Consider the following 24,013-nt stretch of genomic DNA (forward strand, 5'->3'; position numbering starts at 1 on the left):
GGGTCACAGAGCTCCCCTCAGGAGACCACGGATTATTGACGTGGCTGCTGAACTAGGGTCCTGCAATGCATTAGCTCCTCTCTATCAATTACGATAAATGTCTCGCCCCACGTACATCGGATGGAAACTATGGCGGTATTCCTGCCACCTCCTGAAAAAGGCGGTAGACCTACTGGACTTCTGGAGGAGTGTCAAAGGACCTGCTGAAGCCTCCAAACAGCAGGTTTGGGAGGTTCTGGAAGCACTGAAAAGGAGGCATGAGAGGATGGGCACAAGGCATGACCTGAAATGGGGTATGTGGCTGAAAATTAGAAAAGTTTTGGTGATGTGCACATAAGAGAATCCATACCCATGCCTACTATCCTAAAAAGAAAACAAGAAATGACCCACTTGTTGGAATTTCAACACATAGTACAGAAGTAAAAACAACCAACCTGCACGTTATGACGTTCATTTGGTTTTCCTGAGGCATGCTGATATCCCTAAAATCAGAAACGTTAAACTCCGAGAGGCTGTTGTTAATATATCCTGCCATGGGGGAGTCCGGGTTTTTAAAGTAGGCGTAAGAGTAGACCAAGCGCGGGATCATGTCAGAGGTGAAAGCCACAATAAAAGCCTGAAAGAGAAAGCAAGGTAACATATCTATAGGAAATCTATAGGACAAAAGGGTTTGACCCTAGTGATTGCTGCCAGTGTATGGAAACAGCCTTCCTTACATCCAGGTATGTAGATTAGATCACATTTGATTTTATTCATGGTGAATTTCACTGGAAAGGATGTCTAAGCCGGCGCCCAAATTTATACTGCATGCAATCCATGTAGTCAGTGCAATAGGAGCACACAAAGGGGTCCGGAGGAATTCTATACAACTAAAGCCCATGTTGGCAGTGGCTTATGTACCCCCCAGAACAAACACCAACCGAGTTTACTCACGTTTGTTACCACCGATAATATGGCCATAGCATTCAGGATTTCCTGCCACACCCCAATGCTGTGAGCCTTCGCTGCAAATGGCCGTCTAAACTGCGTGGTCAATTTCCAAGAGTCAACACGAATCTCAAGGATGTTGTTTAGGAGAGCAAGGAGCGGAGCCAGAGGAAAGGAGGCCACAAATAAAGTGATAAACCCAAACTGGATAACTAGAAAAGAAAAAGCAACCGGTGTTACCACAATATAGTAACTTCTAGATTTCCCTACATGTTAGAACGTAGGAGCAGTATTATAGAAGTTCTATTCTTGTACATAGGGGGCAGTATTATAGTAGTTATATTCTTGTATATAGGAGCAGTATTATAGTAGTTCTATTCTTAAATATAGGAGGCAGTATTATAGCAGTTTAATACAGCTCATATGTACAAGAATATAACTACTATAATACTGCCCCTATGTACAAGAATAAAACTACCATAATACTTGCCCCTACATATAAGAATAACTACAATAATACTGCTCCCTATGTACAAGAATATAACTACTATTATACTGCCCCTATGTACAAGAATAACTACTATAATACTGCCCCTATGTACAAGAATATAACTACTATAACACTGCCCCCTATGTACAAGAATATAACTACTATAATACTGCTCCTATGTACAAGAATATAACTACTATAATACTGCCCCCTATGTACAAGAATATAACTACTATAATATTGCCCCTATGTACAAGAATATAACTACTATAATACTGCTCCTATGTACAAGAATATAAGGTAACTACTATAATACTGCCCCCTATGTACAAGAACATAACTACTATAATACTGCCCCTATGTACAAGAATATAACTACTATAATAATGCTTCTATGTACAAGAATATAACTACTATAATACTGCCCCTATGTACAAGAATATAACTACTATAATACTGCTCCTATGTACAAGAATATAACTACTATAATACTGCCCCTATGTACAAGAATATAACTACTATAATAGTGCCCCCTATGCACAAGAATATAACTACGGTACTATAATATTGTCCTGATGTACAAGAATATAAATACTATAATATTGTCCCGATGTACAAGAATATAACTACTATAATACTGCCCCCTATGTACAAGAATATAACTACGGTACTATAATATTGTCCTGATGTACAAGAATATAAATACTATAATATTGTCCCGATGTACAAGAATATAACTACTATAATACTGCACCCTATGTACAAGAATATTACTACTATAATACTGCTCCTATGTACAAGAATACAAGAATATAACTACTATAATTTTGTCCCGATGTACAAGAATATTAGTAGTTATATTCTTGTACATAGGAGCAGTATTATAGTAGTTGTATGAAGAAGTGACATCAATACGAAACGTGCGTCGGTGTACATGGCTGCAGTCTTGGCAGGAGTCATCACGGAATGGGTTATTAACCCTTTGATTTTCTTACTAACAACATCATTGTATAAAGGATACCGGAATGATACTATGACCGGACCTTATAGGTTGTTTAGCAGCATGATTGGTTGAAATAACTTATTTAGCTTTTTAAGAAATCAGGATTACAGATTGTCTAACTTGAATCTTTATTCTACCACTAGATTGTGGCCCGATTCTAACGCATCGGGTATTCTAGAATATGCATGTCACCGTAGTATATGGACAATGATGATTCCGACTGGGCCCGTCGCTGATTGGTCGAGGCAACCTTTTTGACATTGTCGCCATGGCAACCATTATGACATCAAAGTCGATACTGTGCCCGTCGCTGATTGGTCGAGGCCTGGCGGCCTCGACCAATCAGAGACGCGGGATTTCCATTATGACATCATCGTCGCCATGCTGTGCCCGTCGCTGATTGGTCGAGGCCTGGCGGCCTCGACCAATCAGAAACGCGGGATTTCTACGTCGATACTGTGCCCGTCGCTGATTGGGCGAGGCCGCCTGGGCCTCGACCAATCAGTGAATGAATAAACGGGACAGACAGACAGACGGAAAAACCCTTAGACAATTATATATATAGATGTGGCTATTATCCAAATCATGTTGATACTGCAATATACTGGTATTTCGTCAAATTTCTACATGATCCTGTCCATAGCCTCCGGCCACTGCTTACTTGTCACCTTTTTGGATCAAAAACAATGTACCCATATTTACAAAAATATTTTAATCTGTGTGTGTATTGTATTCACAATTTTTTTTTGCATAAGTAAAACTGTACATTGTAATATATAATGACTCAGATCCTCCTTTTGTAGAAAATTCAGCATTAGAGTCAATATTCGTATGGGTACTGTGATTATTTGAAACTGGTACTGTATATTTCATAGATGCGGTATTATAGCAGTTATAATCTTTTACATAGAGGGCAGTACTATATTGTTTCTATAGACAAAGAAAAAAAATCTCCAAGACAAAAAAAACAAAAAAAGCCATAGAAAATGGTAAGGATATTTTCACACGCAGCATTTTTAAATCAGCGGCCAAAACTTGCTCTCTTGGCAGTGAAAATACGTGAACATAGCCTTTTTACAGACTTGCCTTTCCTTTTGCTTTCTTACCCATTTCAAGATATTCATAAAAGAGTCCCAGTTGTCCAAAGACCTGAAGGTCAAAGTCCTGCTCCCACCGGCTGTACAGACTCTCTGGACTGTTTCTCGCTTTTCTGCTTCTCCACCAATTCTGGATCCACCTAGAAAACAAAGACTTGTGAAGGACGGAGGAAAAATTCTGAGACTATAAAGAGGAAACCATGATCTTCATTCCTGTATATGTAAGTTAGACATTTCTTTAATCAGCGCCATCGATACCAAATAAAGGAAACTTAACAGTATATAGAGATTCCGCGAGGATTTAGGTACTTACGGAACGAAGGCCTCCTGTATGTTTCCCCAGATTTGTTTCCCGGCCATCACTATAGTGAGCTGCGTCGTCAGTTCTATCAGACAACCGGCCGGGTCACACTAAGAATTGAGAAAAAAAACGACATATACAAATTATAATTTTTCTGACTTTTCTACCACATGGAGCATCATAGAAGGAACCCCCAACCCATTACTGGTTTAGTGTGGGGGTCCCACTCATTACACAATAAGAGTGGGTTCACATGGCACAAGCAGTACTGTGGTGAGAAAATGTCACTGGGATGACTAGGGGTGTCATCAGTCAAGACCCCCCATGATCACTAACTTATGGGATTTGCTGGTAAGTTATTATCCGGAGAGAGGGCTCTGCAGAGGTCTGTCTGAATGGGGCAAAGGTAGATCATGGACACCAATGCTCCATTTAATGGGACTGCCAGGGGCAACATTTTACTATGTGCCTTTTGGCCCATATGAGACAACCAGTACTATTATAGACATGGGATTGGTGGGCGCCCTGTTGAATCTTGTGAGCCCCAATTAACCTTCAAGGCAGTGTCAGAGGGCTGAAGCTCCGTCTTGTGTGTGTGTGTGTGTGGGGGGTGTAGTTGTGTCAGTGATCAGTGCCCTATGGAGAAGTGATAACAGCTTTGTGCAATCCCTTTAAACACATCTAAATTTGTGTGCATGTGTATATGTTACTTAAGTTTTCAGTAGGTGCTGTAGAGGCTTCGGGAACCATTAGGGGGTTTACAAGTTTTCTGCCCAAATCTGGTTGACTGTAGGAATTGTCAAGGTGCCCACCTCCTCATTACGCCAGCGACTGAACATATAGGTGTAGTCGCCAGGATAGCCAACAAATTTCCCCTTGAAGAAAGCCACATAGAAACACGAAGAGTAGTAGTTAACGAACTGGAAGAGAAACATCTTCATGGTCAGCCGGTTCTCGTACTCCAGGTGAGTTCTGGGGATTTCTAGTTAAAAAAAAAAAAAATAAATAAAAAGAACAATGCACCTTAAAGGAAAGCAATCATCAACCTCTTCAGACGCCGGCTTCATTTTACAGAAAGAATTCCACACATTGGCGGTTTGGATCTACATGGTCATACATGTACAGTTACATCCATATATATTTGGACAGAGACAACATTTTTCTAATTTTGGTTATAGACATTACCACAAAGAATTTTAAACAAAACAATTCAGATGCAGTTGAAGTTCAGACTTTCAGCTTTCATTTGAAGGTATCCACATTAAAACTGGATGAAGGGTTTAGGAGTTTCAGCTCCTTAACATGTGCCAACCTGTTTTTAAAGGGACCAGAAGTAATTGGACAATTGACTCCAAGGCTTTTTCATGGACAGGTGTGGGCAATCCCTTTGTTATGTCATTCTCAGTTAAGCAGATAAAAGGCCTGGAGTTGATTTGAGGTGTGGTGCTTGCATTTGGAAGGTTTTGCTGTGAAGTAAACATGTGGTCAAAGGAGCTCTCCATGCAGGTTAAACAAGCCATCCTTAAACTGCGAAAACAGAAAAAACCCATCCGAGAAATTGCTACAATATTAGGAGTGGCAAAATCTACAGTTTGGTACATCCTGAGACAGAAAGAAAGCACTGGTGAACTCATCAATGCAAAAAGACCTGGGCGCCCACGGAAGACAACAGTGGTGGATGATTGCAGAATAATCTCCATGGTGAAGAGAAACCCCTTCACAACAGCCAACCAAGTGAACAACACTCTCCAGGAGGTCGGCGTATCAATATCCAAATCTACCATAAAGAGAAGACTGCATGAAAGTAAATACAGAGGGTTCACTGCACGGTGCAAGCCACTCATAAGCATCAAGAATAAAAAGGCAAGACTGGACTTTACTAAATAACATCTAAAAAAGCACGCACAGTTCTGGAAGAACATTCTTTGGACAGATGAAACCAAGATCAACCTCTACCAGAATGATGGAAAGAGAAAAGTATGGCGAAGGCGTGGTACAGCTCATGATCCAAAGCATACCACATCATCTGTAAAACACGGCGGAGGCAGTGTGATGGCTTGGGCATGCATGGCTGCCAGTGGCACTGGGTCACTAGTGTTTATTGATGATGTGACACAGGACAGAAGCAGCCGAATGAATTCTGAGGTATTGAGAGCCACACTGTGTGCTCAGATCCAGCCAAATGCAGCCAAACTGATTGGTCGTCGTTTCATACTACAGATGGACAATGACCCAAAACATAAAGCCAAAGCAACCCAGGAGTTTATTAAAGCAAAGAAGTGGAATATTCTTGAATGGCCAAGTCAGTCACCTGATCTCAACCCAATTGAGCATGCATTTCACTTGTTAAAGACTAAACTTCAGACAGAAAGGCCCATAAACAAACAGCAACTGAAAACCACCGCAGTGAAGGCCTGGCAGAGCATCAAAAAGGAGGAAACACAGCATCTGGTGATGTCCATGAGTTCAAGACTTCAGGCAGTCATTGCCAACAAAGGGTTTTCAACCAAGTACTAAAAATGAACATTTTATTTAAAATTATTGAATCTGTCCAATTACTTTTGGTCCCTTTAAAAACAGGGTGGCACATGTTAAGGAGCTGAAACTCCTAAACCCTTCATCCAATTTTAATGTGGATACCCTCAAATGAAAGCTGAAAGTCTGAACTTCAACTGCATCTGAATTGTTTTGTTTAAAATTCATTGTGGTAATGTCTATAACCAAAATTAGAAAAATGTTGTATCTGTCCAAATAGATATGGATGTACAGGGGTTGGACAAAATAATGGAAACACCTGGAAACATCAACAAAAGTTAGTTTAATATGGTGTAGGTCCACCTTTTGCGGCGATTACAGCCTCAATTCTCCGAGGTATGGATTCATACAAGGTGTGAATTGTTTTCAAAGGAATTTTAGCCCATTCTGCAGTTAAAACACCCTCCAGTTCTTTGAGCGATGATGGCGGCAGAAATCGACGTCTAACTTGAATCTCGAAAATCGACCATAAATGCTCAATAATGTTGAGGTCTGGGGATTGTGGGGGCCAGATGAGATGCTCAACTTCATTAGAATGTTCCTCGTGCCATGCTTTAACGATTCTAGCTGTATGAATTGGTGCATTACACAGGTCAACAAAAAAAAAATTTTTTTCTGGTGTCCAAAATATTTTAATGAATTTGGGGTATTTTTGGGGTGCCGATTCTGAATATGCTATCAGTTTTGCCAGATTGGCTCAAGTTTTTGACATTTTTGGTATCTTATTTATAGCACTTGTTGGTAAATGCGACGCATTATCTCATTCATTTCTTTGGATTAGTACTTGAACTGAGCAGTTCTCAATATAGTTTTGTGTTAATTAGTGTTCTAAAAGTTTGTTCATAGCTTGATTTTGGCACTAACTTTATGTTGTTGTCTGTTTTCCAGTGAAAAGCATGAACTCATCAAGAAGAAGTTGTCTTAACGATCCAGACTCATTCTGTTACATTTGTGGTGAATACACACTGCCAAAACATAGAAGAAACATAACAGACTTCGTAAAAAAAGTGTATTTTGCCTATTTTGGGGTTATGCTTGGGGACCAAGACAAGTTTTGGGCACCACACATAGTGTGCAAAGCATGTATCGAATTATTACGAAAATGGAGCAAAGGACAAAGAAAAAGCTTCAAATTTGGTGTTCCAATGGTGTGGAGAGAGCCAAAAAATCATCATGATGACTGTTATTTCTGTGCAGTGCAAGTGCAAGGATTCAATAAGCATAAGAAACGAAAATGGGAGTAACATGGAATCTGCAAGAAGGCCTGTCCCTCATTGTGAAGATGTGCCTGTACCTGTGTTTACCATAAATAACAGTCATCATGATGATTTTTTGGCTCTCTCCACACCATTGGAACACCAAATTTGAAGCTTTTTCTTTGTCCTTTGCTCCATTTTCGTAATAATTCGATACATGCTTTGCACACTATGTGTGGTGCCCAAAACTTGTCTTGGTCCCCAAGCATAACCCCAAAATAGGCAAAATACACTTTTTTTACGAAGTCTGTTATGTTTCTTCTATGTTTTGGCAGTGTGTATTCACCACAAATGTAACAGAATGAGTCTGGATCGTTAAGACAACTTCTTCTTGATGAGTTCATGCTTTTCACTGGAAAACAGACAACATAAAGTTAGTGCAAAAATCAAGCTATGAACAAACTTTTAGAACACTAATTAACACAAAACTATATTGAGAACTGCTCAGTTCAAGTACTAATCCAAAGAAATTAATGAGATGATGCGTCGCATTTACCAACAAGTGCTATAAATAAGATACCAAAAATCTCAAAAACTTGAGCCAATCTGGCAAAACTGATGACATATTCAGAATCAGCACCCCAAAAATACCCTAAATTCGATGAAATATCTTTGGCACCAAAAATGCTGTTGACCAGTGTTATCATCCTGAAAGATGGCGTTCCCCTCCGGGAACCATTGAATGCACTTGGTCGCCCAAAATGCCTAAATAATCTCGGCTGTTAATTCTTCAATGAAGGGATATCATTGGCCCGGCGGATCTCCACGGAATAGCACCCCAGATCATCACAGAACCTCCATCATGTTTTATGGTTGGGAGAAGGCAGTCTGGATGGAATGCTTCTTTCGGTTGTCTCAAAACGTACACTCGGCTGGAGGAAGGAAATAGGGTAAACGATGATTCGTCTGAGAATATCACGTTTCCACTGCTCGAGGGACCAATTCTGGAGGTTTCTACACCACTCTAAACGCTTGGAAGCATTTGTCATTGAGAGCAGCAGTTTTCTAATTGCAGCTCTTCTGTGGAATCCAGATTTGTGCAGCTCCCGACGAACAGTTTTCGTGGAAACTGGGTTCTGTAGGTGTTCATTGAGCTCAGCAGTGATTTTCGGAGCCGTGGTCTTGCGATCCTCTCTCACAATTCGCTTTAGAGTCCGACGGTCTCTCTCAGTCAACTTTGACTTTCGGCCGGACCTGTGCTTTGCTGCGGACGTTTTTCCTTCTCTTTCAAACGCAGTCATTACTTTGGAGACAGTACCTCTTGACACGCCAAGCATTCGGGCACTTTGTTACACTAGCGCCTGCCATACGAGCACCAACAATTTGCCCTCTTTGAAAATCCGAGAGGTCTGCCATTGGTATCAGGTTCTCATCAATGTTCTTACAATTATGCAAAACAACCAGTTAATTTACATACAGATCACATAAAACAAATAATCAACTACAAAACATTACCATATGTCACGGTTTGCATGTATATAACATGTTCGAAGATTATGATGCCAAAACGTTGGGTGTGTCCATTATTTTGTCCAACCCCTGTAACACTACATATTAAGTCGCTGCACATTGGTACAAGTGCCCTGGGGTAAATATTCACATAATATTCACATATTCAAAATTTCAGTCTTCTCAAAGAAGGGGGCAGTACACAGAGGGATGAGGCCACGGGCATGAACTTCAGTATTGGAGCATTCCTATGATCCAATGTAATCTTGTCAGGAACCCCAGCATCACGACAATGTTATCACATTGGTACCAGCAATTACATGTACGTGTGAACGCCGGTGGCCTAATTAGGTCCCGATATTCATATGAAGACAGGCGAGACTACAATTTAATCTGGATAGTCGATCATCTAATGTGTATTGGACCCCTTGACTTTTCCCCAACAGATGAGATAAAGAATGTGTTTGCAATAAAACACCAGATCCTTTCTTCTCCCCCAGGAGGAGGACCGAAATGAAGGAAAGAAGGTCCTGGGAGGTGGGGACAAAAGGAAGGAAAGACGGAAGGTCCTGGGAGGTGGGGACAAAAGGAAGGAAAGACAGAAGGTCCTGGGAGGTGGGGACAAAAGGAAAAGACAGAAGGTCTTGGGAGGCGGGGATGAAAGGAAGGAAAGACGGAAGGTCCTGGGAGGCAGGGATGAAAGGAAGGAAAGACGGAAGGTCCTGGGAGGCGGGGATGAAAGGAAGGAAAGACGGAAGGTCCTGGGAGGCGGGGATGAAAGGAAGGAAAGACGGAAGGTCCCGATAGGCGGGAACGAAACGAAGGAAAGATGGAAGGTCCTGGGAAGTGGGGATAAAAGGAAGGAGACTGAAGGTCCTGAGAGATGGGAAAAGACAGACAAGTATAGTGGTGGAGAAGAGGGTGGAGAGAGTACAGAGGAGCCTAGAGTTCGTGGGTGGGGATGGGAAGGACAGAGGGTCCTGGAGGTGGGAGAGGGTGGGAAGGAAGGACAGAGGAGTCTACAGATGTGAGATTGAGGGAGGAAGGACAGAGGAACCTGGGGATGGGGGAGGGGGAAGGAAGGACAGACAACAGACCCCAATACATATCAAATGGTTGACCAATCCTGTCAAAATAGTCAGGTGCGCCTGAGTTTCATTTGTGTATGGATGCACTTACTGCTCTATCCCCATAGAAAAATATTTTAACCATTTTCAGACAGCTATCTAAAAGGTGTATAGGCATATTATGCCTTGCCATAGATATTGGACAGTGCAGATGTGTACTGGGGTGCAAGACTATGAGACTTTCCACACTCGTGAGTTCAGTTTTCTACCTTAGACATATTAGTAAAAGAATGTAATAAAACTTTAATAAAAATCTGAAATCCTGATATATACAGAAGAGCAGGACATTATGTCCAGTAGTGCCAGATGCAGACAGATGCTCATGCCGCAGATTCTAACACTGACCCGCGACTAGTTCTCAGTGGACGGTAAAATGTAGCAGATGAGAAAGATGTCGTACAAGACTGTAAAAATCCATCACCTGTCTGTGGGTCTGCCATGGTGGTCAGTGCCTTCTGCTCGCTTACCCATGTCGGTGATCCAGACAGCCACCCGTTCATACAAGAAGTTCAGGATCATAATCATGATGAAGTTCAGGCAGGAGGCCGTCACCGAGGTGGCCAGCTGTGGCGTCAGCAGCCCGCTGATGGGCTCCAACATGTGGTTATTATCCATGACACTGGCGAACGCGGCATAGACCGCCAACCGATAGACTATAACTGCGATCATGCTGGCAATGATAAGAGAAATCTGCAGAGGACACGAGATGGAACGTTTATGGAAACAAAAATAAAGAAGGAAATACAGTGCGGAATATATTGGGGAATTACTTATATAGCAATTCTTCATAATGTTAGAATTGCTCTCGCTAGCTGGAGGACTGATGAAAACCTATGGCTGACAGGTAACTAGCAGTCAACAGAACCTGGACAGATATTTTACAGAATGGACCCCAGACCAAAACTACTGTAATATGGCCAACAGCCAGAGTACTGACCGGGACGGAGGGACCACCACCTCTGCAGTCCCTGCACTACTATTGTGCCCTGTATTGCTTGATATATATTTTAGTACGGGTGGGCTAGTGGAGGGCATTGCGTTTATCTAATCTTGGTGCTCAGTAGTTCAACATCTGACACTACAACACCCAGCAAGTGTCATGATATGTACAGGTGGTTACAGAGAGCATGGGCTCCTGAATAAGCCTTCTTGGTGAAACAATGTTACTCACCCCTTAGGTACAGATGGGATCGCCAAACCAGATGTGATGTCACCGACCACCAGTGACCCGACTGTGAAGTATGTGGAATCGGTGGCAACAGCGGTCAGTTCACTCATGGTCATTGACGTCATTGCTACCTGTCAGTGCTGGAGCAAGGAGCGGAGTACAGGGGGTGAGAATTGCCTACATTATGATCTTACTCCCACTTATCTCCACTATCAGAATTAACCTTTGAGCAGGGAACCCCTTTAATGCATCTTGTGACGGCTCATAACCTGTATACTCAGTAGTACACTGGGAGGAAAACATCTACTGCCAGTATAAGGCTGCAACATGGCTGTCAGGAAAAAAAACTGCAGAGCTGGAGTGGTGGTGATGGTCAGTCCAGGCTCATGGGGACGAGACATTTTAGGTTGGTCATGGGCATTATAGGGCTCTGGGCATTAGATCTGAATAAACGGCTAGATATAAACAGATAGAAAGCTAGATCAGTGATAAATGCATAAACATGTGTATCTGGGATTTTACAAATTTGTAGAATTATGAAGAATTTCAGCACAATCATCCATGTGCAGATTCGATTTGTCTGGAGGTTAAACGGTTATTTTGACAATTTCATTCCAATACACAGTCAAGATCATAACCCTCATCATCTTGGCAATGTATTATATACAGACAGAACAATTGTTTGGGACCCAGGATAAACAATATGGTAGCTCGCTGGCTAGAAGAAGTTATGCATTAGCCATTCTGTATCAGTTGCCCTTGGAAAGAGTCGTTTGGACTCCTGCGATATAGAGGATGGCACGTCCTTCAATGGGTTGAAACTGCTGTTGAGCAAAAACATTTGCGCTGCCCTGATCCAACGTCCGGTCGAATGTGGCAGCCATTACTTCTGCAGTCGTCCTAGGCCCTACGACGTCATACAGTCACCAAGCCTAGTAAAACTCAGTAGTGCCCAAGAAGCCAGCTGCAGAAGTGACGACTGCCAAGGAAGGACGGGACCCGGGCAGCAAAAAGCTTCTTGCTCAATTCCAGTTGAAGCAGTTTTCAAAACCGCAACCACAAGAAGAGGAAAAAAAAAAAAATCCAGATGAGGATCAGAGCACGTTGCGGATTTTAAAAATTCACAACATGCTTGTTCTTGTGCAATAGAGCATCAGATTTTTCACCGGTTATTTGCCCGCAGCACACCGGGAATTCACAGCTCGTTCAACTGCAAAACCTGCATGCAAATTTTGCAACAAAATCAGCAAAGGACTTGTCGCAAGATCCGCAGTGGAGTTGTTCTGATTCATGTGAACTAAATCGATGAGGTTACTATTGATGAATGCAGAGCAGAAAACACCAGGCTAATGCATGTAGCTTCCTACCAGTAGGGGGCGCTGCGCAGGTTTCTCTACTCTGGGCACATGCTAAGCGTAAAGTAACTGGTGGCAGATGCACTGCGGCGACATTAGGTAAATAGTAGCAAAGGACTATGTGCACTGTAAAGTGTAGGGTAAAGTATAGACCATGTGAGAGTACAGATGCATTTTGGAGAACCTCTTTGGGGGGTCTTATAACCAAACGGTGGCTCCGTGGGGCACTACAAACTCCAGTATGATTACTGCAACTATGATGGAGATTCGGTATACACTGCGAGTCTCTGATGGGAGATTGGAGGAACCTATATACACACACATGCAGTAGATGAGACTTAAAGGGGTACTCCAGCCAGTACACTGGATAGTTGATGAATGTGTGATCTATTGGAGTCTCCAGTCAAATCAGGGAAACGCTGTTTCTCACCTGACTGCAGTTCGGAGGAGTTTAAATAAAGCGTGGTTCAAGTCACAGCCATGCCGCTCCATATAAAGTCTATGGCACGGACGGTACTGCCCCAACAATAGCACAAACGGGCCAATGTGTTTATACCGGGTCGCCAAACATATCTGTAATTGGCTTAGAAATATAATTCTGAATTTAGAATACAGAGAAGTATAAAAAAAAAAAAAAAAAAAAAAGCAGACGGAAGTTCACAGAGAGAAAGGGGAAAATGTGAGACACAGCACCACAGAGCGATGTTAAGTATTAGAGATATAAAGACGCTCACCCAGAAGAGCACTGTGGTTCCAGAGAAGCAGAACCGGGCCGCCTTGCTAGTTAACGGCAAGAAAGGCTCCATTTCCTGAAACAGTCAAAGCAAGCAAGGCCACGATTCACCATCAAGTAAAGAAGCTCACACCCAAAATAAGGAGAAAACAGGACTTTGGCAAGTGATGTGCGGAGGCAAAAGAGGCAGAGAGACCATCCTGCTCCAGAGTCAGAAACCTAACCGGATCAGCTGCATCTGTGGCAGTATGAGGACCCTCTAATTAACGGAGGAAGGGGTTAAAAAAAATAATAATAATGCCGCCTTCCGGTGCCAAGGCCAGGGATTAGCCTCCTGCAGTCATGTAAGGGGGCAAACACTCGTCGGCTAAGTGCGTCCGTCTACACCAAGTGATCATGAGAGTCCGATCAGTAGTCTGGTCTAGACAGGCGAGGGGCCCAGGACAGGCGATTATGAATTGTTTTCTTGAGGGCTGGGATGGGGGTGTAAATAATAAAACAGCTAGAAGGCAGCCGGGTGGCAGCCATTCTGCAGTATTTGAGCAAATTGAATGTCAAAAATTAAAAATTTGCTGAAATCCGACATCTTTGGGAATTCTGTAAAGAACTCGATGTGTTACAGATGGATTCGCTCTTCTTTAGCATTGGCAGATTATCGCTCATGTCTAATGTAAAAGAAAAAAAAAATAATTATATACCACTGCAGATTTGGTTTCTCGGTGCCAAATATGAATAATGGAGGTTGATTGTCCCAAGTTGAAATGTTTTACTCAAGCACAACTCTTGAATTCTAATTTTAAAAAGTTGGACTTTTTCTCAAAAGTGGCAAATGGGTATTGAAATCGATACCAATCGGCAGCCAGCAGAGATCATCATCAGCAGTCATATTGGTAGATGCGGAATTTTCACCATTGTTGGCGTTAATACTTTTGCTATCAGATTATTTGCCAATTTTTGCATTTGTGCCCAGTTTATATCCCATGAGGAAACAAGATGGTTTCTGCCACCTCCTTCTGCCTTTCACACATCACCAGGCATGAACACCAGTGCAGAAACCCATTTTTTCTGTAGCAAAACCATCCGGGAAAATAAGTTAATGGTTGTTAGTGTCAACTTTCGAGAGGCTGAGATCTCGGAGCCTCCCTCTTACCCAGAACAAAATGGACATCCAGCACAAGAACAGTTTCCCCAAGAGGTCAGCCGGACTTCGCTTAAAAACCAGTTCTATTTCCTACAAATGTAGAAAGGCTGAATGTGTAACAAACCAGAACATGGGATCAGAGACTGTCCACGGAGCACAGGAATAATACAACATGTGCATCCTGCCCAGAACACAGGCAGACATTTTGGTTTCAAGGTCCTGGAGCTTCGTTATATATGTTTTTTCCTTTTTTTAATTTTATTTTATTTTAAGAGGATCTCCACCTTTGGGGCACTTTCAGGTCGGTGGTTATAAAATCCGCTATGAAGAGCTATAAAAAAAATTAAAAAAAACAGATGATAGTTAAAAACTCTTTAATTGGACCATCAGAATCAGTTCACTGACAGATTCTCAGTTACCTCACTCTGTAGCCAATAATAGAAAGTGCAAGACAAAAGCTATAGAAGGAAAACTTTGCAATCTTTTAATGAAACCCAACTACAAAAATTATTTGTAGCCAAAAATACTTGCATTAAAGAAAACTCAAAAGACCCCAAAAGGTGGAGAAACCCTTTCAGAGAAAGCTGGGATACAACCAAAATGCCTGCCGTTACCATTCTTCCATGGGAATAACTCATGAATGTCAGACAGTTTTCTGGGAAAGCAGTGCCAAAATAAATATCTACTTCGCAGGTTGCCACCTAACTAGCCAAAGCCCCAGAACGGCCAGATAAAACGTAGTTGCACAGAAACCTATCCTGTAGGTTACCCCAACTAGGCAGATAGAGTATAATGCGGCTTTCTTAGGAGCATAAATCTAAAACCCAGCTTTCCCAGACACAGCAATAAAAAATATGCCATTCAGAGGTCAAAGAAAGCCCTTATGGACCCGTAACGGCAGCCATATTGGTCATCTCCAAACTTTCTAAAAAAAAAATAAATGGATAACTACTAAATTTAACAAAAAAAAAATGCATTAAGAATGTTTGGAATTTGAGGAGACATATCCTTAAAACGCTTTACGGTTATTTAAAGGGGACCGGTCACACGCCATAAATATGTAATTGGTTTACCTTTTGTAAATGCCGTCGTTTTCCTGAATCGGGCGATGGTTTTTCTTTTTTTCCCATGTCTCTCCGTTCCTGAGATATAACCCCCCTTTCCGTGTATATCAATCTAGTCTTGATAGCCAAAGGGGCGTGGTCTGCAGCTATTTGAACGCCACATCCACTTGGCCAACAATATTAGATTTATATAAAAGGAAAAGGGGGCCAAATCTCAGTAATGGAGAGAGGCGCAGGAACGAAAGAAAAACAATGAATTAGGTGTCGTTGACACGTTTATGGTGCGTGACAGGCTCTCTCTATAGGATACTCGCCCTGTCACAGCTCAGAACACAAAATGGCTGCCTCTGTACTGTCAAGACAAAATACAAAATGGTTAATACTGTTAAAAATATAAATCGTCGCCTCTATGCAGTCTGGAAGTTCCAGCTCAGAGGCGACACTGTGCTCAAGGTACAATTAATTAATGCTGCAAATATATATATAAAAAAAGTTAATTTACTAATTGACAACAACCCCACAGGACAGGAAATATCGGTGCAATTAACACTGCCCCCCCATACTGTGGGGAAAGGCATGGTTATGAGAACTACTAGGCCTCATTTATTAACACAGACTCTGTTGCCCATAGCAACCAATCAGACCTCAGCTTTCATTTCATAAATCACTCTGGTAAAATGAAAGCTGCGCTGTGATTGGTTGCTATGGGTCACAAAGTCTTTTACTTATATGTATGGCCTATACACACAATAAATAAACCATGGTTAGAAAAACATGGCCGATTCCTTCCAGAAACAACATCACACTTGTCCATGGCTTGTGTGTGGAACTGCAGCTCAGCTACATGGAAGCTGCGATACCACACGCAACCTATCAACAGGTGTGAAGATGTTTGTCTAATACCAGACAACCCCTTTAAGTGGCGAATATAAACATCAGTTATATCAGGACGAGGCTGTTCAGTTATATTATTACGCGCTGCATGTGACAAAAACATCACCTTAAAAACACAATATATGGACTAATCCCTTTAATTCGGCACTGAATAATCCAGAAATTCCGACAATTCAGAACAAAATCAGAACAACAAGAACCGATTGTGTAATGTCAGGATTATCTTTATTATTTTAGGTTTTCTACCTTGAACTGTGTGGATACTTTTCTATGACCATCCAATAGTCCAGAATCTTTGACACTCCGACAGCCATTGCCAAATTAAAGGGATTTTTACTTACTTCAATACTAATAATTACGATATACATAACAATAAAAAAATATGAAATTCACTACCCAGTTATTTAAAAAAAAAATTATATGTATGTATGTATGTATGTATGTATGTATGTATGTATGTATGTATGTATGTATGTATGTACGTACGTACGTACACACACACACACTGCTTTCCATAATTTAGGGCCCCAAATATACCTGAGTGACGGGATTTTTCTTCTTTTGGGTACATTTGGCCTCATATTCTGGCCTCAGCTGAAGTTGTTGTTGCTCTTCTTCAAAGTCCACCAAGTCCCATTCGTACTCGAGCCGCGCCTGCCTGCGCTTCCAGAACTCCAGGAACAAGGTCACTGCAAGGAGAGCGGGTCAGTCTCCTCTACAGCAGCGGTGAACTCGCAGCATAGACCTCTTCGGAGTCATTATTGCATTTCTGCCCTTTTTTGCAAGTTTTAATTTGCGTCATTTTGTAAAGTCTAATTTACATGTTTGCCTATGTTTTCTTTACTTATTGTATTTTTTTTTTTTATGTTAATCATTGCAGGGGGAGGTTTTGTTTTTCTAGAGGTCTTTGGCAGAGTTATCAATTGTGCAAAATTTTTGTGCAAATATCCTCCAGTGTATCACCTCCTGGAATGATTTTATGGACAATTCTTGCGACATTCCAGTAAAATGTTGAACTTTTTTTCTAGTGTATATAATGAAAAAATAAATAAATAAACAGCATTTTTGATTTTGCACCAAATTCATGAACTACATTTGCCATTTTGAAAAATTTCATGCAAAAAACACCAAATATCACAAGATAATAAGAAAGAAAAACAAACAAAAAAAACCACACAAAATGATTAGTGATGAGCGAATATACTCGTTACTGGAGATTTGTCGAGCACGCTCTGGGGTCCTCCGAGTATTTTTTAGTGCTCTGAGATTTAGTTTTTCTTGCCGTAGCTGAATGATTTACATCTGTTAGCCAGCATAAGTACATGTGGGGATTCCCTAGCACCAGGCAACCCCCACATGTACTTGTGCTGGCTAACAGATGTAAATCATTCAGCTGCGGCAAGAAAAACAAAATCTCCGAGCACTAAAAAATACTCGGAGGACCCCCAAGCGTGCTCGACAAATCTCCAGTAACGAGTATATTCGCTCATCACTAAAAATGATGACTCGGCCCATAGAGTCATTTTCTTTTTCTCAGGAATAAAAAGAACCTGGCAAAAAGAGGACGACATTTTACCAATCTATGACATACAACGATTTAATACATTGTATTACAGTAATTTAATCTTCTAATGACCGGACACTGTCGATTTCATACACATGGTCGTTTATCGGCCCTATTTTTATTTGTTGGGCTACGGAAATAATTGTTTGCACTAATTGTTCAATCATTATGTCAAGTTTTTATTACATTTTATTAATGGTAAAGACAGGGTTCACACTTAACATGTGCTCTATTCTGAGCGCTAAGTCAGAAGTTCTTCCCTAAAGCCCCCAAAATTGGGGACCATAAAATGGAGCCAGTCACTATAATTGGGCAGACAGTCATGATATTCTACGTCTGACCTCCTTTCTGGCAAAGTTTTTTTATTTTTTTTTTTAATTATTAGGCAGACACAAAAATTTGGCAGCCTATAAAAGAAAAAAAAAAAAATCTTAAATTTAATTTACTGTCATACATTGACATGTACAGGGTACCAATGGTGGCAAATTTCACTTTTTTTCTCTCTTCCTTTGTGTTTTATTTTTTTCCGCTTATGTATGACTATATTTTTGATAGTTACCGTATATACTCGAGTATAAGCTGACTTGAGTATAAGCAGAGGCCCCTAATTTTGCCACAAGAAACTGGGAAAACTTAATGACTCGAGTATAAGCCTAGGGTGGGAAATGCAGCAGCTACCGGTAAATGTCAAAAGTAAAAATAGATAGCAATAAAAGTAAAATTAATTGAGACATCAGTAGGTTAAGAGTTTTTGAATATCCATATTGAATCAGGATCCCCATATAATGCTCCATACAGTTCATTATGGCCCCATAAGATGCTCCATACAAAATACGCCCCATATAATGCTGCATTAAAGGTTAATGATGGCCCCATAAGATGCTTCATACAAAAATATGCCCCATATAATGCTGCACAAAAGTTAGGACATGCAATTTTCCATTCTCCTGGGGAATCCAAAAGAGCCGCAATCACAAGAAAAGACAGTTAGAGCCGTAATAGATGTCTGTGACAATCAGGCCGATATCTGATCACAATGCATGGACTGGACGCACGTCTCCTGACCAGACCATAATAGCTTAATTTATTTCTATAAAACTATCAGTGCAGTCCTTCACATCAGTTTTGCCATGATTTCTAGCCTAAATGCATCGAGATTGTAGTTGGGGTGAAGTTAAGACACTTACCCCATATTCCCATGAAGATAGCGAAGAAGAGGGTCGCCACGTTGTCAAACAAGTGCGAATACTGTAGAGAGGAGCAGAGGATCAGTACGGAAGGTAAGGAGCACAAAGAGTCAGGAGAGGAGGAGGAAACTTGCCTGAGAAGGTTCACAAGTGGAGTTTAACCTCCAAAATTCACAGCGCTGGTCACACAGGGGGCACATGATGATCTGACCACCAATGTCCTTATCACAGATTTCTTTACTGCAGAAAGAAAAAAGAAAAAGTAAAACAAAAAAGGTTTCTCCAAAACAATCTGGATCAGATGGAACAGCCATGAGCGTCGTTGGTTTTACTTTTCCCCCATATTCTTATATTCTTCTTTTAAGTTACTGCTATTTTGAAGCTTATTATTTTCTACTTGTTTGTATTTTGTTTTTTTATATGTTCACCATTATGGGAATGGTTTTTGTTTTCCAGACGTTTCGAGCTGGTCCGTCAATTGCGAACTTTTAGAAAGCTGCAAAATTTTTGCACGGATGTACTCCAGTCCTCTTCTTCCCACAGTGATTTTTTTTTGTTCAAGTGTCAAAATTTCGCAAGTAACTATAATAGAACATGCGACTGCGTGCTAACATGACGCAAAAGGTTAAAGACAAAAATTAAAATAAAATAAAAAAAAAAAGTTATTTGAGTTCGTGCAGACAAAAAGGGACTTAAATTAGCAAATGAAGAATCAGGCCCAAAATATAACAAATGTTAGCAATGTCTAATAGGGTGTATGGACAGTGGGGGGCAGAGTGGTACCAAGGACTTTAATAAACTGGTTGCAGTTTTCAAGGTCGTACGTCGGGATGTTTTATATAATCTTACCTACTGATGCTTTCATCCATTGTAATCCACCCGTATAGGAAGCAAAAAAATCCAACAATAGCAGCAAAAAATAACATTTCCGTATAGAAGCCGAGCCAAGCAAAGTAGATGCCAATCTTCTCCCCGTAGTATTTCCTGGAAAGAAGTAAACAACAGAATGGTCAGTGGATGTGGACACGTTATGCAGCACATGAACACGGTCAGTTATGTTAGTGATGGTGAACTGAGATATTTTTTCCCCTAAGGGTATGTGTCCACGTTCAGTATTGCATCAGGATTTGGTCAGGATTTTCCATCAGTATTTGTAAGCCAAAACCAGGAGTGGGTGATAAATGCAGAAGTGGTGCATATGTTTCTGTTATACTTTTCCTCTAATTGTTCCATTCCTGGTTTTGGCTTACAAATACTGATGTAAAATCCTGACCAAATCCTGATGCAATCCTGGACGTGGACACATACCCTAAGGGTATGTGTCCACGTTCAGGCTTGCTTCAGGCTTTGGTCAGGATTTTATGCAGGTAAAATCCTGACCAAAAATGCACCTGAGGTCACTGGCAGGTCACCTGCGGTGTTCCTGCGTGTTTTGCTCATTGTAGCAACATGTTGCGTTCTTAAAAAACGCACCGCATGTGCGTTTTTGCGGGAAAAACGCATGCGTTTTTTAATGCACAGTGGAGACGGGATTTCATTAAATCCCCTCCACTATGCTGTAACATCTGGACGCTGTGTTTTTGATGCTGCGGCTCAGCGCTGCGTAAAAAACGCAGCGTTTCCTGAACGTGGACACATACCCTTACAATCCCCCCAAGGTGGCTGTAATCTGCCTCAAAAAGCACAAAAAAAACTGCCGAACTGCCGAACTCTTTTTAAAAGAAACCCAATTGTAAAACTTATTTTTAAAAGGCCAAAATTCTTGCATTTCAGAAAAATAAATGGCCCTCAAAGGTGCCTATATCCCAAAATTTTGTGATTTAGAAACCATTTCTCCCGCACTCACCTAATCAGATCCAACGGCTGCTCCTTGTAAAACTTTCCAAACCTGGCCCACTGCTTATACAATGTGTATCGCTCGCTCTCACAATTCTCGTCAAGCGACTTCTTCCAGTACTGGCACTACGGAGAACACACGATAAAATGTGATAATCCAACTAGAAATAGTCGATCATTAATAGTAATATGTAAAGACGTTCTTTAATGGCAAGAAATGAAAATGCCTCTCTCCCCCTGGGAAAGCTGGGTGACAACCAATATGGATGCATTATCGACATAGGAGCTATAATGATTTCTATACAGAATATTTAGTGACTCCAGGAACTACATTTCGGTTACTACTTACGTCATGGATAGGGAAGGCAGCCGAGTACGTCCCGTTATTTAACAGCCTCTTAATGCCAAACTTTCTCTTCTCCTCCCCGACCCCATAGGGGCAGCGAGACAAAATGTAATAGACCTGGAATTGGAAAAATCATTAAAAGAGCAAAAAACGGCAGTATGATAATAGGATTAGGGTTTTTTCTCCTGGTTGGGTGCATATGTATGGAGTGCACTCATAAGCTGAACATAATGTATACATGGCTGGTGCCAACTGTGTTAAACAGTCAGCGTCCGACTCCTCAGCAGCATTGACCAGAGCTTCCACAGATCAATTCAATTTAACTATTTAGATGCCCCTTTTTCCAAACAGTGTACCAGCAGGTATCAGCCACCGGCTGTACGATCACTGCCATGACTGCTTTTGCAGCATTTCAGAGAAAAAAAAACAAACAAAAAAACAAAACACTTTTAATAGCTGCCAGTGCCAGGTGCGCCGGTGACTAGTGGTACAGGCGAGTGGCTTGTCCCCGCCTCTTCCTACGTGCACATATATTATGCAGAAGCTTGTCAATGTCGGCAGGTGGGGAGAAGCTTCCCAGGACAAGCCTGTATGATCAGTCATCAGCGCACGTTGGTCCCTGGTGGCTATTAAAACTCAAGGCTTTGATCATATATTCAGTATCTCCTGGCAGATTCCCTTTAAAATGGCAAAAATCTGGTGACAGATTCCCTTTAAATGGTTTCTAAATGAAGACTTCCCATTGACACCAACTTTAGGCTTCATAGGAAATTGTATGACTATTGTGGTAAATCGGCTCACTCGGAAGCACATAGAGGTAGACACAGGAACATTGTTTTCTTGAAATCTTCCACTGGTTTATTAACCCCTTCACCCCCGGAGCTTTTTCCGTTTTCGTTTTTCGCTCCCCTCCTTCCCAGAGCCATAACTTTTTTATTTTTCCGTCAATATGGCCATGTGAGGGCTTATTTTTTGCGGGACGAGATGTACTTTTGAACGATACCATTGGTTTTACCATGCCGTGTAACAGAAAACGGGAAAAAAAATCCAAGTGTGATGAAATTGCAAAAAAAGTGCAATCTCACACTTGTTTTTTGTTTGGCTTTTTTGCTAGGTTCACCAAATGCTAAAACTAACCTGCCATTATGATTCTCCAGGTCATTACGAGTTCATAGACACCTAACATGTCTAGGTTATTTTTTATCTAAGTGGTGGAAAAAAATTCCAAAATTTGCAAAAAAAATAAATAAATTGCGCGATTTTCCGATACCCGTAGCGTCTCCATTTTTCGTGATCTGGGGTCAGGTGAGGGCTTATTTTTTGCGTGCCAAGCTGGCGTTTTTAATTATACCATTTTGGTGTAGATACGTTCTTTTGATCTCCCGTTATTGCATTTTAATGCAATGTTGCGGCGACCAAAAAAACGTAATTTTGGCGTTTTGATTTTTTTCTCGCTACGCCATTTAGCGGTCAGGTTAATCCTTTGTTTTTATTGATAGATCGGGCGATTCTGAATGTGGCGATACCAAATATGTGTAGGTTTGATTTTTTTTTAATTGTTTTATTTTGATTGGGGCGAAAGGGGGGTGATTTAAACTTTTATATATTTTTAATTTTTTTTATATTTTGAAACACTTTTTTTTTTAATTTTGGCATGCTTCAATAGCCTCCATAGGAGGCTAGAAGCATGCACTACACGATCGCCCCTGCTACATAGAGGTGAAGTACAGATCAACTCTATGTAGCAGAAATGGTGGTGTACTTTGAACGCCGACCACAGGGTGGCGCTCAAAGCAATCGGCCATCAACAACCATAGAGGTCTCAAGGAGACCTCTGGTTGTTATGGCAATGCACCGCTGACCCCCGATCATGTGACAGGGGTCAGCGGTGCGAGCACTTCCAGCCACGCGGCCGGGAGCGCTAGTTAAATGCTGCTGTCAGCGCTTGACAGCGGCATTTAACTAGTTAATGGGTGCGGGCGGATCGCGATTCCGCTCGCGCTCATTGCGCGCACATATCAGCTGTACAGAACAGCACTTACTATCCTGTTCCTGGTGGCCGGTGTGAAGAACGAGCTCTTGTCATTGATGAGGAACAGCTCCTGCTTCTGCTTGCTGAAAGGGGCGGTGAAATAGTCCTGCTCCGGGTTCATGACTTCGTGCGGCAGTTTGAAGAGTCGCAGGAAGCAGTTTAGAGGGTTTTCCTTGGTCTGGACAATATCATTCACCTTTATGGGCACTTTGATATTCAGCACCTCCGCGTAGGTGGCAAGGACCTCCCAGGGGGCGTGGATTTTGACAAAGTAAATTTTGCCATTTTCAGATTCCTGCAGGGAGAAATACAAATGTCAAAACTTAAATGATAGTTTATTAGAGCCTACGCGTTTCAAGAGCGTTCTTGCTCTCTTCCTCAGGGCATGTAGTACATAACACAATATGGGGTATATTTATACAAAGGAAGGGGAGGGGCGGCCAGGCCCTTGTATTATAATGCGTAAACTAGATTAAAAACATATATATATAGTAACACAGAAGCAATA

The 24,013-nt window shown here is 41.4% G+C and overlaps 1 protein-coding gene across 5 annotated transcripts in view; it reads right to left on the reverse strand.

The window, feature by feature from the left end:
• ANO5 (anoctamin 5) overlaps positions 1-24,013 on the reverse strand; it is an 80,636-nt gene that overhangs the window by 6,057 nt on the left and 50,566 nt on the right. For 4 of the 5 annotated variants that reach the window (XM_077287175.1, XM_077287179.1, XM_077287177.1 and 1 more), the window contains 14 exons: positions 23,516-23,800; positions 21,477-21,590; positions 21,138-21,253; positions 20,141-20,275; positions 19,426-19,531; positions 19,292-19,352; positions 17,078-17,229; positions 14,592-14,672; positions 10,653-10,875; positions 4,631-4,800; positions 3,831-3,928; positions 3,527-3,657; positions 934-1,139; positions 435-616 (listed from right to left, as the gene is read on the reverse strand). In XM_077287175.1, the coding sequence (XP_077143290.1) occupies positions 435-616; positions 934-1,139; positions 3,527-3,657; positions 3,831-3,928; positions 4,631-4,800; positions 10,653-10,875; positions 14,592-14,672; positions 17,078-17,229; positions 19,292-19,352; positions 19,426-19,531; positions 20,141-20,275; positions 21,138-21,253; positions 21,477-21,590; positions 23,516-23,800 (2,060 nt within the window). Of the gene's footprint in view, positions 1-434; positions 617-933; positions 1,140-3,526; positions 3,658-3,830; positions 3,929-4,630; positions 4,801-10,652; positions 10,876-13,442; positions 13,518-14,591; positions 14,673-17,077; positions 17,230-19,291; positions 19,353-19,425; positions 19,532-20,140; positions 20,276-21,137; positions 21,254-21,476; positions 21,591-23,515; positions 23,801-24,013 lie in introns of all 5 variants that reach the window. The other variant, XM_077287176.1, reaches the window with a different exon arrangement.

This window comes from Ranitomeya variabilis, chromosome 2, assembly GCF_051348905.1.
Source record: "Ranitomeya variabilis isolate aRanVar5 chromosome 2, aRanVar5.hap1, whole genome shotgun sequence".
NCBI lineage: Eukaryota > Metazoa > Chordata > Amphibia > Anura > Dendrobatidae > Ranitomeya > Ranitomeya variabilis.